The sequence below is a fragment of the Chiloscyllium plagiosum genome, chromosome 19 (assembly GCF_004010195.1).
Source record: "Chiloscyllium plagiosum isolate BGI_BamShark_2017 chromosome 19, ASM401019v2, whole genome shotgun sequence".
Taxonomy (NCBI): Eukaryota; Metazoa; Chordata; class Chondrichthyes; order Orectolobiformes; family Hemiscylliidae; genus Chiloscyllium; species Chiloscyllium plagiosum.
In genome coordinates, this window is record NC_057728.1 from 49394154 (window position 1) to 49412560 (window position 18407).

The 18407-nt window shown below is 41.3% G+C and overlaps 1 protein-coding gene across 3 annotated transcripts in view; it reads left to right on the plus strand.

Annotated features, from left to right (window-relative positions):
- The window catches only part of LOC122559777 (anoctamin-4), a 196160-nt gene that overhangs the window by 21944 nt on the left and 155809 nt on the right, over positions 1-18407 (plus strand). For all 3 annotated transcript variants that reach the window (XM_043709787.1, XM_043709786.1, XM_043709785.1), the window contains exon 3: positions 11637-11882. In XM_043709787.1, the coding sequence (XP_043565722.1) occupies positions 11637-11882 (246 nt within the window). The remainder of the gene's footprint in view (positions 1-11636; positions 11883-18407) is intronic.

Here is an 18407-nt window from a genome sequence, read left to right on the forward strand (position 1 = left end):
TCAGGTGACTTGGCCATGCTAAATTGCCAGTAGTGTTAGGTGAAGGGGTAAATGTAGGGGAATGGGTCTGGGTGGGTTGCTCTTCAGAGGGTCGGTGTGAAAAATGTGTTGCTGGAAAAGCGCAGCAGGTCAGGCAGCATCCAAGGAGCAGGAGAATCGACGTTTTGGGCATAAGCCCTTCCTGAAGAAGCTTCAGAAGCTTCTTCAGGAAGGGCTTATGCCCAAAACGTCGATTCTCCTGCTCCTTGAATGCTGCCTGACCTGCTGCGCTTTTCCAGCAACGCATTTTTCAGCTCTGATCTCCAGCATCTGCAGTCCTCACTTTCTCCTAGAGGGTCGGTGTGGACTTGTTGGGCCGAAAGGCCTGTTTCCACACTGTAACTAATCTAATCTAATCTAGTCCGGGGACCATTATACCCCAAAGATCAATACAGCTGCCTTGGGTTGCAAAGAGAGGAAAAAGCATGACAATAACAAGAGAGGAGGAACAATCTACTCTCAGGTACAAAATTAAATTGTAAATATCTTTAAAACAATTAGTCTTTTTGACAAGTTCATAAGAGGTATCTCCCTCTTCCACAGTCAGTCCTATTTGACTCCGAGATATGTCCAAACAGGTTAACAAAAATACCTTTTTCACCAGATGTGTTTAGTTAATAAAGGGGTTACAGAAAATATTTATTCAATATACATTTACTGAATGATTAAATCATCTTTTCCCATCTTCCTCTTTGCTCAATACCTGACCCAATTTCTAGAATAGCGCATCCCGTAGAAAACAATTGAATGATTAATTATATTAACAGCACAACTTTCCTTGGTCTGTTTCCATCCTTTAAAAGAATGTTACTTGTATTTTTTAAGTAATGGGATTTTAAAATGGAAATAAGAGAAATTGTTTGCATTTCCGTAGTGCCTTTCAGTAACTCAAGTTGCCCCAAAGTGCTTCAGAGCTGATGAAATACTTTGGAAGGGCAGCATAGCAGATGTGACGAGCGATTTCCAAACAGTAAGTTTGCACAAACAACAGTGAGATATCAACACAAGCGTTATATCCAGGAAGGTCTGTGTATCCAGAGAGACAGTGCTGAGCCGAGTGAGAGAATGTAATTATTCAAAATGAACATTGCAGGGCATTTAGAAGGAGACTTCAGACAGATATTTATTTAGTACCTAAAGCAGGGCATAATAAGGTTTACAAAAACAAGATAAAATGGATGCTGGAAATCTCAAATGTAAACAGAAAATAATGGAGAAACTCAGCAGGTTGGGCAGCACCTTTTGGAGACAGAAACAGAGTTAATGTTACAGGTCAAGAATTTTTTTTCATCAGACTCTCCTGCGTTCTCACAACAAATCCTCGCACTGAAACATTAACTCTGTTTCTGCCTTCACAGATGCTGTTGGACCTGCTGAGGATTTCCAGTATTTTCTGGACAATGTGGCACATCTTGATGTTAATGTTGGATGTAAAAACTCATGTTAATTGCATATTAATTGAGACAAAATGCACACAAGACAGAAGTGAAATCTCAGTTATATATTTTCACAATGGGAACAGAGATGTCTAGTTTGTCTTGATGACCCTTCTCCAGAACAGGGGTCACTGGACTCGAAAGATTGACTCCGCTTTCTCAGCACAGATGCTGTCAGACCTGCTGAGTTTCTCCAGCTATTTCTGTTTTTGGTTCAGGTTTCCAGCATTTGGAGTTCTTTCTTTTGGAATTTGTTTTATGCAATGGGTTCACAAATAGAAACTACAAACTCGAGCCATGTTCTGTAGATAGATTTCACTGCTAATCAAGAAATGCAATACTGTGTCACTTGGTTACGAGTATCAAATTAAAAGCACACCATGGTATTATATTTTAATGATGCATTGAATAGGGATCATCTTCCAATGTTTGAGATAATGAATTTTTGCTGGTTTAAAAATCTGCAATGAACAAAGTTGACAGGGAAGCTCAATGCATCACCTTGAGGGTGAAATTGGGATCTGACAGGCTAGGATTTGTGCCTTTATTGAAGGAGAAGCCTGGGAATTACAGACCTGTGAGTCTGACCTACGGTAAGTTGTTGAAGGTAATTCTGAAAGATAGAGTTTATATGCATTTGGAGAGACAAGGAATGATTAAGGATAGCCAGCATAGTTTTGGGCAAGAGAAATGGTGTCTCACAAACATGTTTTTGAGGAGTAACCAAAAAGACTGGTGAGCTCAGAGTGGTAGAGATTATTTACCTGGACTTTAGTGAAGCCTTTGACAAGGTTCTGCATGGTCGACTAATTAGTAAAGTTAGATCATGGGGGATTCAGTGTGAGTTTGCCAATTGGTTTAATGGCAGGAGACAGAGAGTGGTGGTCGAAGTTGTTTTTCAGACTGGAGGCCTGTTATCAGCAGTGCTCCACAGGGATCAGTGCTGGGTCTGCTTTTGTTTGTCATTTAAATAAATGATTCAGATGAGAATGTAGGGAGTCATAGTCAGCAAGTTTGTAGATGACACCAAAATTACTGGTATAGTGGACAGTGAAGAAGGTATTCTAAGATTACAAAGGCATCTTGATCGATTGGGTCAATGGGCTGAGGAGTGGCAGATAGAATTAAATTTGGATAAATGCGAGGTATTGATAAAACAAATAAGGGGCAGAACTTATTTTTTGTTTGAGAGTGTTGGTGGGTTTGTGTGCTACTGGGATTCTGAGGGGTCTTAGTAGTCTGGCTGTCATTTCTGGAACTTCTTTGATGTATGGTAAGGCGGTTAGGGTTTCTCGCTGTGTTTGGTCTGCTTGTCGTGGTTTGTTCTTGAGGAATCTGCGCACTGTATTTTTTGAGTATCCGTTCTTCTTGAATACGTCGTATAGGTGGTTCTCCTCTGTTTTCCGATGTTCGTCTGTGCTGCAGTGTGTGGTGACTCGTTGGAATAGTCTTCTGATACAGCTTCGTTTGTGTGTGTTGGGATGGTTGCTGGTGTAGTTAAGTATTTGGTCAGTGTTTGTTGGTTTTCTGTATACGCAGGTTTGTAGTTCTTTCTTTCGACTGTGACGTCCAGGAATGTGAGTTTGTTATCGGTTTCTTCCTCCTTGGTGAACTTTATGCCTGTGAGGGTGTTGTTGATGATGTTAAATGTCTCTTCTATCTTGTTTCGTTTTGTGATGACAAATGTGTCATCTACGTAGGGGACCCAGATTTTTGGTTTGATGGTTGGTAGGGCTGTTTGTTCTAGTCTTTGCATTACTGCTTCTGCTATGAATCCTGATAGCGGAGATCCCATGGGTGTGCCGTTTGTTTGTTTGTAGATTATGTTGTTGAAGGTGAAGTGGGTGGTGAAGCACAGGTCCACTAGCTTCATGATGTTTTCGTTGGTAATGTGATTGATGGTGGTTGGGGTGTGTGTGATGGTCTCTTCTAAAAGTGTGGTAAGTGTTTCCTTTGCCAGGTCGATGTTGAGGGAGGTGAACAGTGCTGTTACGTCGAATGAGATCATTGTTCATGAATAGGAGAGGTTTGGAGACATATGGACTAAACACAGGCAAGTGGGACTAGTTTAATTTGGGAACATGGTTGGCATAGATAAATGGGCCAAAGGGTCTATTTCCATGCTGTATGACTCTATGAAGATCTAATCTATGAGATTCCATTTAAGTGTGCAATGGGGTCACCAGGATCAAACTGCACACCAGATTGGGAATGAAAGCAGCTGGTCAATATTTGTTGTTATTATTATATTATTCAAGGGAACTGAATTTGCAAAATATACAATAACGTGACTGTGCTGTCCCACTTGGACTTTGATTTCTAAATCCCAGGAATTGACGCATAACAGGAAGACCATCTTTCTCAGCATAATTTGCTGAAAATTGACCATTGGAAAATTTCAATCTCAAGTTACGTCTAACACAAAGCAAGCTCTAAAAAACATTGCATTCATAGCTAACCACACCCTCTGATTAAAATAATCACTAGTGTGGGTTTATGCTAGTTCCACATTTTTGAGTACCTTCTAGAAAGTTGTAAAATCGAAAGATTTCTTTGAATGTCTGGACATTAAAGTATTGCTTTAAAATCTTCTAAGCATTTGATGATAATACTGGACAAGATAGATCCCAGAATGATACCTGGCTTGAGAGCTCATAAGATTAATATTTTTTCTATTTGTTTATTCTGGTGATCAGTCACTGAACATGTTCATAGGAGACTGTGTAGTCTTACCAAAGCAATATCAAATTTTCTTATTCGAAAGTAGAAAGTACGCATACTGTGTTACACAAATAGCAACCATTTGAAAAGACTTTGTTGCAATTATTAGAAATAAAACTTAAACCCATTGTACTCTCAGCAACAAGATACTCAAACCTCAGTCAAAGTATGACTCTGATTCTAAATTAAACTTCCTTCTTCAGCTGGTGTGGATTTTCTTTTCTGGCAAATATCTGTATTTACTCAATGTTATCTTCTTTGGTTATTTTACTTTCATGAAATTATTAATCAACTTGCTAACAGAGCTCATTTATTGCTTAACACAAATTTTCTAAACTCCCCTTCCATGGCCTTCTGTTTCTGGAACTTTCTCTCACTGACATTAAACCACCCAGAACCTCTCTCCTCCTTCTCTGATCATCTTGGGGACTATTAATCCTGGACACCCTTTCTCCCTGAATGATCTGTTTCTATCTGTAGGAAACTTGCACATTCCCTGTCCTTCTGGATTGTTCTGCCATTCCAGTAGAACAAATGTCTCTTTATGTGTTCCCTGTGTCATAGGATACCTTGTTGCTAGACAACGGCAATATTTTTCCTCTCTTATACTTTTTGTTTTCCAAAGCACTGAACTATTCACCTCAAAGGTTTCGATCAGTCTGATTTAAATGCAGGTAAACAAATTTCCACATTCCAGTATCACTCTCAGAATGCAAAAATGAAACTAATCCATTCCACTCTTAACCCACACAATGTTGAAATAGAAATCAAAATTAAAGCTATACATGGGTCCTGTCTGTTTTAGAAACAAAGTTTCCAAATAAAGATAAAAATATGTAATGACCCTTCATCAAAATACAAATCAATAAGTCTACACAGAAAGTAACAAATGTAATCCAATGAAACTAGAAAATGATTCTGGGCAATTTTAAACATTCATTTTGGATGATTTAATATTAGGTCACTCACAGATGGCTGACTAAACACCAATTGAAAATATTTTTATCATAATAATTCAATTTCCAGCTGTGTTAGTGACATAGAATGATTACAGCTCAGAAGGAAATCATGTGACATTAAGAAAACTGTACCAGGTTACTGCTCTTAAATCTACCATGGAATACTTACTATGTTTGTCTTTTAAATCTCAAGTCTAACCTTGTGCTGGTTAATGGGAAATGGTGGTGTCCAAACTTTGAAATTATACCACCAGAAAGGGTAAGGGCAGCAGATATATGGGAACACCTGTGATAACACTATGGCTTTAAGAATTGTATTTTGACCTTTTTTGTATAAAGAAAGGTTGAGACGAAGGTGTTGAGCAGTCTGCTCAAAGCCAATAAAGTAAACAGCTTGTGAGGTCTTAGGGTGTAGGTTTGCTCGCTGAGCTGTAGGTTTGATATCCAGACGTTTCATTACCTGGCTAGGTAACATCATCAGTGACGACCTCCAAGTGAAGCAAAGCTGTTGTCTCCTGCTTTCTATTTATATCTTTCTCCTGGATGGGGTTCCTGGGGTTTGTGGTGATGTCATTTCCTGTGTGTTTTCTGAGGGGTTGATAGATGGCATCTAGATCTATGTGTTTGTTTATGGCGTTGTGGTTGGAGTGCCAGGCCTCTAGGAATTCTCTGGCATGTCTTTGCTTAGCCTGTCCCAGGATAGATGTGTTGTCCCAGTCAAAATGGTGGTTTTTTTCATCCATGTGTAGGGCTATGAGGGAGAGGGGGTCATGTCTTTTTGTGGCTAGCTGGTGTTCATGTATCCTGGTGGCTAACTTTCTTCCTGTTTGTCCTACGTAGTGTTTGTGGCAGTCCTTGCATGGAATTTTATAGATGACGTTGGTTTTGTCCATGGGTTGTAATGGGTCTTTTAAGTTTGTTAGTTTTTGTTTGAGAGTGTTGGTGGGTTTGTGTGCTACTAGGATTCCGAGGGGTCTCAGTAGTCTGGCTGTCATTTCTGAAACTTCTTTGGTGTATGGTAAGGTGGTTAGGGTTTCTGGCTGTGTTTTGTCTGCTTGTCGTGGTTTGTTCTTGAGGAATCTGCGCACTGTGTTTTTTGAGTATCCGTTCTTCTTGAATACGTCGTATAGGTGGTTCTCCTCTGCTTTTTGAAGTTCGTCTGTGCTGCAGTGTGAGGTGGAATAGTGTTCTGATACAGCTTGGTTTGTGTGTGTTGGGATGGTTGCTGGTGTAGTTGAGTATTTTGTCAGTGTTTGTCGGTTTTCTGTATATGCAGGTTTGTAATTCTCCCTTGTCCTTTCTTCCTACTGTGACGTCCAGAAATGTGAGGTCTTGTTTTCTTTTAAAGATTGAACAATAGAAGCAGCCTGAATGAGTGGTGTCAAGTTCCCACAAAACTGGGATTTTTAGGTTTAGCTTTCTGCAGTTGTTGGGATCTGGAAGATGGATGTGGAAGCTCTTATTCCTCTCTCTGTTACATCTAAAAGCTGGGGTTCTCTTCCTGCTCGTGGAATTGCTTGTGCGACAATTTATTTTATTGAATTTGCCTTTGCCAAGGGTGTGTTCATGGGATGTTACTATAGTAAAATAGTTAATTAGTTGCAGGTATATATATATTTATAGTTAAGCATTTCCATAGAGTTACAGTTAAGCCAATTCTTTTATTTTTATTTTGTCTGTATTTTAACTGTAGTGCAAAAATAAAGTGTTTTTTGCTTAAACTGGAGTACTTTGACCAATTGAATTGCATATGGAATGCAATGCCTTACACTTACCTTTAAAATAGGAAAAAGTTAGAGACTAGGCTATCATCTTAATATAATTTGAAGGCTGTCCAGTAGGTGGGGAGTTCCTTGTCAGGCTTGCAGGACCTGGCATTAGAATGTGGAGTGGAGATTGGGAGGAGAGATGTGGGGCACTGCTGAGAGCCACCCCTTTGCTGGCAACTCCCTTCAGCCAAAACCCTCCACCCAATGTCCCCCAATCCACTAGCTCTCTGGGATCTGGGTCTGGGTCTGGGATTCCCTGATGCACCTAGTGTTTGTTGGCAGTTAGTAGAACATTTTGTTCAACTTAAACAACACAGTTCATGAAGGTTGTCAAGAGGAAAATTACTGGAATTGGATCAGGAAGAGATACTTCAGTTTTGTGGAGAGACTGGGGTTGGTCGTCTTTGAGCTTGAGTTTTAATTGTAGCATTCAAAAGAATTAATAATGTTGGTTACATTAATAAGGGGCAACAGATTTTGGTAGCAGAGGGTGTTATATACAGGGGCGACAGTTTTAATGTAATTGGTAAAAAAAAACTGGCGGTTGCACAATAAATTTATTTAGAAAAGGACAAAGTGAAATTTAGAATCTAGCATACATTGCTTGAAAGGCAGATATATAGATGAATTCATACATAGTTGTTGTTGAAATTAGGGATGGGCTCTCCTTGCCAGGATGAAGACCAATAAAAACTATTTTTAAAACGTGCACATTAACCTTGATTTAATTTCCCATTGGGAGAATTATCCTGTAGGAATTTTAAAATTTTCTACTCCTTCTGCTGGATTTTGAACTCTTCTTCCCTACTCTCGGTTTAATTGCTCACGTTAGACAGCTAACTTTCTTTAAGCAAGACAATAGTGAAACAAAATACTGTCGATTGATAGAAACATACATCTATTTGACAATTTTAACGTGATACCACAAATAAACATGGAGGTAGGTTGGAGTTGTCTTATAATCGTCACATACAGAGATTGGACAGGAGATTGGGTTATTTAGACAGGGAAAGGGTATGGTTAATGAAAACAGTACTTTATTGCCATTTTAAGAAATAGAGAGTAAAATTGACAGATGAAAGAATCGAGAGAGAGATCTAGAGAAACATTTATTGCCAATCTAATTGCTTGTGAGGAAGGGGTGGTGAACTGCCTTCTTAAACTGCTTCAGTCCATTTGTTGTAGGGACAATCACAATGTTGTTCGGGAGAGATTTGCAGGACCCAACAACACCTAGTGAACAGTGATATTTTTCCAAAGTCAGGATGGTGAATGGCTTAGAGTGGAACTTTGCAGGTTTTGGTGTGCTTTTGTATGTTTGCCCTTCTGGATTGTAATAGTCGTGGACTTGGAAGGTGCTGTCTAAGCGGCCTTGATGAATTTCTGCTGTGCATCTTGTCAATGGTACATGCTACTGTTCCTGTGTAATGGTGTGGAGGAAGGGAATGGATGTGCTGCCAATCAAGGAGGTTGCTTCGTCTTGGATGGTATCAACCCTCTTGAGCATTGTTAGAGCTGCACCCATCCAGACAAGTGGGGAGTATTCCATAACACACCTGACTTGTGCCTTGTAGATTGTGAACAGGTTTTGGGGAGTCAGAAGATGTTACTCACTACATGAATCCTAGCCTCTGACATGTTCTTTGTAGCCACAGTTTTTGTATGTCTGTTCCAGTTCAGTTTCTGATCAATGGTGACTCCTAGGATGTTGATAGTAGGCAATTCAGTGATGGTGACAACACTGACTGTCCAAGGGTTAGGTTGTCTCTGGTTGTTGATGGTCATTGTTTGGCACTTGTATGGCATGTTTGTTATTTGCCACTTGTCAGCCCAAGCCTTGTTTTTCTCTATGACTTGCTGCATTTGAACATGGACTGCTTCAGTATCTGAGGATGAAGGAATGGTGCTGAACATTGTACAATCATTGGCGAACATCCCCACTTCTGACCTTATGATGGAGGGAAGGTCATTGATGAGGCAGTTCAAGATGGCTGAGCATAGGACACTAGCCTGAGGAACTCCTGCAGAGATGTCTTGGAGCTGAGATGACTGACCTTCAACAACCTCAAGCCCTCGAATGACCAGTTGCTCATCAGAAGGCAGCCTTGACATCCAATTAGGGATGGTGGGTAGGCTGTCAAAGCAGGAGGGCCAATCAGAGAGCTTCCAGGTTGATAGAACCATTAGTCTGCATTGGCAGCTAAGAGTAGGAGGAGGCTTTTTGAAATGGAGGAAGCTTATTAAATTTACAATGCAAAATGACTTCTGAAGTAGGACTCTGATGTGGTGAAGTCTATGTTTGTAACAGCCAGGGATGCAGATCCAACATTAAGCCTCCAGTTGCCACTGGCACCTCCAACTTACCATTCCAAAGCTGGCTAAACTGACACCCCTCTCCCTTGCCACAGGGATCTGCAGGCAACGTGGAATTCCCAGTCAACCTCCATCAACAAGCTTTAAATGGGAGAATTGTCATACATACGAGTGGCATGAGCTCCTGTTACAATCCCCAAAGAGATCAATAACTTTTAAAAAGTATTTGAATTTTTAGTGACCAACTTAAAGGAAACAGACAAAAATTCCAAGATCTAAGACATTTACTGTAACAAACTAAAAGCAACCAGTTCTGAGGAAGGGTCACTGAACCCGAAACGTTACCTCTGCTTTCACTCCACCAATGCTGCCAGACCTGCTGGGTTTCTCCATCTGTTCAGACTAAAAGCAATGTTGTCTAATACAGCCAACTACAGAAAACAGAACCCTTATTAGCATCTCAATACACCAATAACCCACGCCACGTATGTACTGAATAACATACTTTACACAGTGTTTCGGAAGACAGTCTAACGTGATTCCCAGCTTCTGACAGGTTCACATCTCCCTGTTTCATGGAAGTGTATAGGCAAATTGTCAAAGGTTCTCTCCCTCAGTCCTCTGAGAACTCCTAAACCGAATGACAGCAGTAAGTCTCACTCGAGTGATTTCCTCTCCCAGCTTCTCCTGGGAAAATCTTCCAATGTCCCAAAATTGCTGTGGATTTCTTCTTGTCAATGGACACGCTTTCTCTGGTATTCTGTCTGGTAGTTAACAGAGAAGATAGCCTTTTCCTTTCCAGCAATGGCTGCTGTTCTCTAATACTCCCTCTTTCTCTCTATTCCTTTTCAAAGTATTTGAGACAGAACTTCTGCCATCATAAGAACATCAGCTTCTACGTTTTTCAGGTGTCAAAACTGGCATTGTGTATTTCAATAGCACATGAACGGGGACACTAGTCTCCATGGTAACCAAGCTATATAGCCAGCTTTGGGCTGAATTCATAACAGTTCACATTGCTTTCTTCATTTGACCATTTTACCCTAAATTAAGAAAGACAGTGTAAACGATAGGCCTGAATGTTCCTATATTTTCACTGCGTGTTATTTTCAGGGAGTTTCATGGAGCTTTCCCACCTTGGCCCTTGGCAACTATTCCCACACAATCGTTTGCTGCTAACCCCATTAATTATGCATTTGGGCTCCATATTGATGTTGAGAATTGATTTCCCAAATACTTGCCATTGCCCACATTGCTCAAAAGCCAAGAACATTCCGCCCATAATCAACTTCTGGAACCATACAACTGTTATACTTAGGACTATCCCCTGCCTCAGTTTCTGCCCCTGACAAGGAGCTAAAGGTTTAAATAACCTATGTTGGAATCTATTGGAATCTATTGGGATTTATTGGGAACTCACATGTTGGAATATTTCAATGTGGGTTTAAATTGTCTCAATACCCCATCATGTCTTATTTTAGCATTTTAGCCACAGAAGGACTGTGTAAGAGAAAGGGAAATTCATTCATGTACCTAACACCAATGAAGACAATTTGGAAATTCATAAGATGGAGGGTGATGCTGTCAGATCTGTTGAGTTTCTCCAGCACTTCCTGGTTATCTTTCAGATTTCTGGCATCGCATTATTTTGCTTTTATTTGAGTGATAATGCAAAGGCCAAAAGGTGGTCCATAGCTAAATAAGGCACAATTTGCTAAGAGGAGAAAGTGAGGACTGCAGATGCTGGAGATCAGAGCTGAAAATGTGTTGCTGGAAAAGTGCAGCAGGTCAGGCAGCATCCAAGGAGCAGGAGAATCGACGTTTCGGGCATAAGCCCTTCTTCAGGAATTCCTGAAGAAGGGCTTATGCCCGAAACGTCGATTCCCCTGCTCCTTGGATGCTGCCTGACCTGCTGCGCTTTTCCAGCAACACAATTTGCTAAGACACCACATACCGTCACCTTAAGATAAAGCTTGACCTGCTCATTATAGTAAAATAATGATGATAGGAGTGAGGTTGAGAAGATTAAAATGTAATTAAAGTTGTCCATTATGCATGGGTGCATCCAAGTTAGCTGAATAAAATAAGAATGAGATCCATGAAAGTTATCTCATCTAATCAACTTGAATGAGACTCTGTGAAAGAACAGGCTGTGTTAATTTGTTGTCATCTACTATAATTCAATAGAACAGTCGTGTAAAACAATGCTGTTACCATATTCATCACTGGATATTAAATCCTGTCATGTAAATCCAATCAAGCTAGAATAATATGGAGGTTAATCTGGCAAGGCGAACAATCCTATGTTGTGATCGAAACATGCAATGTCAATTAACAGTGTTTCTTTAATTGAAGTCAATGATTCCCTTCAAACTCACAAGATTGTGTCTGTTTTCCAGGTTTCGACATTGCGGGACAATTAGCGATTGGTCTCTCTGGATGGTCAGTACCCTTTCCTCAAGATGGCCCACTGCCTTGCCATCGACCCCAGTACATGTGTAAGGACTTTAAGCCGCCTCCTTTCAAGCCATTTGTTTCTCAGAAGGACCAATCAGCCCCTGCCTCTTGTCCAGCCTCACTCTCCATCACGCCAGTGCTTTCTTACTACAGCAGCAGCCAGGAAACCCTCAGCCAAGAAACTGAAGGTAGGACAAATAACAAGGCACATCCCCACAGTTTCCTTTATATTGTTTAAAGCATGTAGAAACATCTACTCATCCCTGCATTGTAGCAGCAATACCTACACCAGAGCCCAGTAGCTCCTAGAATGCTCAGAACATACCACTTGCCCACATGCCATCCTGACTTATAAATATATCGCCATGCCTTCACTGTCATTCAGTCAAAGTCCTTTAGCTCTCTCCCTAACAGTGCTGTAGGTCTTCCTACACTACATACACTGTAGCGATTCAAGAAGGTGACTCACTGCCACTTTCTTAAGGGGTGGGCAACAACTGCTGTCCCAGCCAATGACCCCTACATCCCACTAATTATTACATTAGAAATAAAACAGGAAAACATATCTTCAGTGGGTTCTCCAATAAATAACCCCAATTATGTAACTAACTCCTTTTAATGTCTTGAAATATCCCAAGACATTCATGGGAGTATTGTCAGATAAAATGGAGTATGAAGAGAGTTAAAAAATAGGAGATATGTTCCATGCACTGGAATCAGCCTGGCCTCCTCCAGTTACTGAGACACATCAGTTACACCGACACTGTTCCATCACTCACCCCACCAACTCTGCACTCGCTCCAAGTTAAAATCAAGAAAGAGGAAGTATTATAACATTGTTAATTTAGAAATATGTTAATTAGAAAGTCTGCAGTGGTAACATTTTATTGTTCTACAATTTGACAGGATGCACTGATGTGGAGTTAGTTGGTTGTAGGACTATACAAACTTTGAATTTATTTTAAAAATAAATGGATCTCTTCCATAGAGTCACTGAGAAAATTAAAATGACTTTGCTTCTTCAGGTCATAGAATCATAGAGTCATAGAGATGTACAGCATGGAAACAGACCCTTTGGTCCAACTTATCCGTGCTGACTAGATATCCTAAACTAATCTAGTTCCATTTGCCAGCACTTGGTCCATACCCCTCTAAACCCTTCCTATTCATATACCATCCAGATGTCTTTTAAATGCTGTAATTGTACCAGCTTCCACCACTTCCACTGGCAGCTCATTCCATACACGTACTACCCTCTGTGTGAACAAGGCAAAAGTGAGCACTGCAGATGCTGGAAATCAGAGTCTAGATTAGAGTGGTGCTGGAAAAGCACAGCAGGTCAGGCAGCATCTGAGGAGCAGGAAAACCGATGTTTTGGGCAAAAGCCCTTCACCAGGAATCAAGTGTAAACAAGTTGCCCCTTAGGTCTCTTTTATATCTTACCCCTCTCACCCTAAACCTATGCTTTCTAGCTCTGGACTCCCCCCCGCCGGGGGGAAAAAATCTTGTCTATTTGTCCTATCTGTGCCCCTCATGATTTTATAAACCTCTATAAAGTCATCCCTCAGCATCTGATGCACCAGGGTAAACACCCCCAGCCTATTCAACCTCTCCCTGCAGCTCAAATCCTCCAACCCTGGCAACATCCTTGTAAATCTCTTCTGAACCCTTTCAAGTTTCACAACATCACTCCGATAGCAGGGAGAGCAGAATTACATGCAATATTCCAACAGTGGTCTAACCAATGTCCTGTACAGCTGCAATATGACCTCCTGACGCCTATACTCAATGCTCTGACCAATAAAGGAAAGCATACCGAACACCTTCTTCATTTCCCATCTACCCGTGACTCCACTTTCAAGGAGCTATGAACCACACTCCAAGATCTCTTTGTTTATTACCATTAAATGTATAGGTCCTGCCCTGATTTGTCTTTCCAAAATGCAGCACCTTAAACTAAACTCCTTCTCCCAGTTTTTGACCCACTGGCCCATATGATCAAGGTCCCGTTGAACTCTGACGTAACCTTCTTTGTTACCCACAACATCTCCAGTTTTGATATCATCTGCGAACTTATGAACTATACCTCCGATGTTCACATCCAAATAATTTATCCTCCTTCTTACTCTTCTCTCCATAAGACCATAAGGTATAGGAGTTGAATTATTCCATTCAGTCCGTTGAGTCTGCTCCACCAGTCAATCATTGCTGATATGTTTCTCAACCCCATTCTCCAGTCTTCTCCTCATAATCCTTGATCCCCTGACCAATCAAGAACATATTTATCTCTGTTTTCAATACACTCAATGACTTGGCTTCCATAGCTCTCTGTGGCAATGAGTTCCACAGATTAACCACCCTCTGGCTGAAGAAATTCCACCTTATAGCAGTTCTAAAGGATTGTTGTTTCACCGAGGCCATGCTCTTGTGTCCGAGTCTTTCCACATCATCTCTATCCAGGCCTCTCAGAGTGCTGTGAGGTTCAATCAGATCCTACCTCATCCTTCTAAACACCATTGAGTACAGACCCACAGTCATCAACCCCTCCTCATATGACAAGCCCTTCATCTTCTTGTAAACCTCCTCTGGACTCCCTCTGATGCCAACATTTCCTTCCTGAAGTTTTGGATCCCTCTGGCCCAAGATTGCTCACAATATTCTAAATGTGGTATTACCAGTGCCTTATATAGCCTCAGCAGTACATTTCTATTCTTGTATTCTCGCCCTCTCAAAATGAATGTTAAAATTATATTTGCCTTCCTAACTCCCAATTGAACCGGCATGTTAACCTTAAGAGAAACCAGGACTCCCAAGTCCCTCTATGCTTCCTGAAGAAGGGCATGTGCCCGAAACGTTGAATCTTCTGTTCCCTAGATGCTGCCTGACCTGCTGTGCTGTTCCAGCAATAAAGTTTCAACCTCTATGCTTCAGCTTTCCTTGGCTTTGTTTCCAGTGAGGGGTTAGTGAAACTGTGAAATTAATGAATTCTTGCCACAAAGTCTTGGAGACTGTGTTGCATCTCAATTACATCACTGGAGTTTAAGTGTGATTTAAAAAAGCCTCTCTCCCAACTTCAGGGCCATTTAAAATTGCAGTTCGAAAGGATTAGTGTGGGCAGTCTTCATTTGTGTTCTTTATTCTTTTGTGGGTTATATGATTTGGGATTTGACTGACAAAAGGGTCTTATGTGATGTGGAAAGTGGGGGCTTGAGGCTTCAATCAGATCAGCTTTGATTTTATAGAATGGCCAATTTGATGGGCCAAACAATCTGCTCCTATTTGGCAGCATTTTACAAGGAGACATGAATGCAATCCGATTAAAGGTTGGTTAGTGACACATTTGCTCCCAAAACACATTTTACATTCAATTTATTCCATACTTGATGAGCCCGCTATTTGCATTATGCAAAGAGATTATAAGAAGAAGAACTCCTGTAGATTTGTAATTAGTCATTCAGTCTTCCAATTGAGGATCTTCATTCATGAATTTGCAAACAGCTGGAAGGCTGGAAGGTAATCATTTTAAGTGAATTAGTAACAGTTAGAAAAGACTGGATTTGACATGAATGTTCCATTGGTTGTTTTAATTTCTTGTGATTGTAGATTACCAGCCTAGCTTGTTGTTCTATATAGTTTTCCAATATTACTGAACCAATTTTTGTCCTCTTAATAGTTCAGGACAAGCACACCTTTTTTTTATTGTAAATGTGATTTGAATAAGGTTAAACATATTTGACCAGAACATCTGGGGTTATGTTTCTTATGGCAAATTACAAATTACTTTGGGAAAAGTGGAATTTTCATTGCCTGAGGAAACAGTTCTGAATAGCTTGACTTTGCATGGCCTAGGAATCAACTATTACATCATATCTTCTGTTCAAAATCAGCAGAAATGATTCTGTTCCTTGAACAGTTGGTTGCTGCACAAGTGATGAACTGAATGTGATTTCTTTACACAAAGCACTTAGCAGCAGTGGTTGAGAAATGGACCTATGCATACAAGGGAACCTTAACTGAGCAAGCAATGGTCTGATAAAGCAGTAGGGAAACTCCACAGAATGAAATGGATGGGGTGTGAAGGAGGTGGGGAACAAGATGCTTTCAATATAACAGAAAACCTCATATTTTCTGCCTGAAGGCAGGTCTAACCCACAGCATCTCAACCTCCACCAAGGGCAGGGCAAGGAGACAGATCCTGAATCCAGTCAGAGAAGAAATCCAACCATTTGCTTTTGGTGCCAATCTAATCTGCAGCAGCCATCTAACAGGGACCCTGAGCTTTTTAAGAATTTTAAATAATGATCTGATTAGACTGAGTCAACATAGAGTCATAGAGTAGATTACTTACAGTGTGGAAACAGGCCTTTCAGCCCAACAAGTCCGCACCGACCCTCCGAAGACAAACCCACCCAGACCCATTCCCCTACATTTACCCCTTCACCTAACATTATGGGCAATTTAGCATGGCCAATTCATCTGACCTGCACATTTTTGGACTGTGGGAGGAAACCGGAGCACCCGGAGGAAACCCACGCAGACACAGGGAGAATGTGCAAACTCCACACAGACAGTTGTCTGAGGCAGGAATTGAACCTGGGTCTCTGGCGCTGTGAGACAGCAGTGCTAACCACTGTGCCACCGTGCCACCCAAATAGAGTAATAGACTCATACAGCATAGAAACAGGATCTTTAGCCTAACTCGTCCATGCCATCCAGGTTTTTTAAACTGAACTAGTCCCATTTGCTTACAATTGGTCCAGATCCATCTAAACCTTCCTTATTCATGTCCTTGTCCAAATGTCTTTTAAATGTTGTAATTGTAGCCACCTCTACCACTGCATTGCTGTTTGATACAGCAACTGCTCACATCCAAGCAAACTTACTAACTATACCTCTTATGCTCACATCACATCATCTTGTATGTGAGCATAAGAGATACAGTTTGTAAGTTTGCAGATGACACCAAAATTGGAGATGTAGTGGACAACGAAGAAGGTTACCTCAGATTACAACAGGATCTTGATCAGATGGGCCAATGGGCTGAGACGTGGCAGATGGAGTTCAATTCAGATAAATGTGAGGTGCTGCATTTTGGGAAAGCAAATCTTAGCAGGACTTATACACTTAATGGTAAGGTCCTAGGGAGTGTTGTTGAATAAAGAAACCTTGGAGTGCAGGTTCATAGCTCCTTGAAAGTGGAGTCGCAGGTAGATAGGATAGTGAAGAAGGCATTTGGTATACTTTCCTTTTTCGGTCAGAGTATTGAGTACAGGAGTTGGGAGGTCATGTTGTGGCTGCACAGGACATTGGTTAGGCCACTGTTGGAATATTGCGTGCAATTCTGGTCTCCTTCTTATCGGAAAGATGTTGTGAAACTTGAAAGGGTTCAGAAAAGATTTGCAAGGATGTTGCCAGAGTTGGAGGATTTGAGCGAAAGGGAGCGGCTGAACGGGCTGAGGCTTTTTTCCCTGGAGCCTCCCTCGGAGGCTTAGGGGTGACCTCATTGAGGTTTACAAAATTATGAGGGGCATGGATAGGATAAATAGACAAAGTCTTTTCCCTGGGTTTGGAGAGTCGAGAACTAGAGGGCATAGATTTAGGGTGAGAGGGGAAAGATATAAATGGCAACCTTTTCATGCAGAGGATGGTACATGTATGGAATGAGCTGCCAGATGAAGTGGTAGAGGTTAGTACAATTCAACATTTAAAAGGCATTTGGATGCGTATATAAATAGGAAGGGTTTGGAGGGATATGAGCCGGGTGCTGGCAGGTGGGACTAGATTGGGTTGGGATATCTGGTTGGCATGGATGGGTTGGACTGAAGGGTCTGTTTCCATGCTGTACATCTCTATGACTCTAACTGCTCTGCCTAGGACCGTAAGAAACCAAAGAGAGTTGTGAACATAGCCAAGTATATCATGCAAGCCAACCTTCCATCCATTGACTCTATCTACACTTTCCAATACCTTGGAAAGGCAGCCAAGATCATCAAAGACTCCTCCCAACCCGATAAGTATCTCTTCTAAACTCTTCCGTCGGGCAGATGATACAAACCCTTCAACAGATTCATGAACAGCTTCTTTCCCACTGTTATTAGACAATAGACAATAGACAATAGACAATAGGTGCAGGAGTAGGCCATTCTGCCCTTCGAGCCTGCACCACCATTCAACATGATCATGGCTGATCATCCATAATCAGTATCCTGTTCCTGCCTTATCTCCATAACCCTTGATTCTACAATCCTTGAGAGCCCAATCCAACTCTTTCTTAAATGAATCCAGTGACTGGGCCTCCACTGCCCTCTGGGGCAGAGCATTCCACACAGCCACCACTCTCTGGGTGAAGAAGTTTCTCCTCATCTCTGTCCTAAATGGTCTACCCCATATTTTTAAGCTGTGTCCTTTGGTTCGGCACTCACCCATCAGCGGAAACATGTTTCCTGCCTCCAGAGTGTCCAAGCCTTTAATAATCTTATATGTCTCTATCATATCCCCTCTCAGTCTTCTAAACTCAAGGGTATACAAGCCCAGTCGCTCCAGTCTTTCAGTGTAAGGTAATCCCGCCATTCCAGGAATTGACCTCGTGAACCTACGCTGCACTCCCTCAATAGCCAGAATGTCTTTCCTCAAACTTGGAGACCAGAACTGCACACAGTACTCCAGGTGTGGTCCCACCAGGGCCCTGTACAGCTGCAGAAGAACCTCTTCAC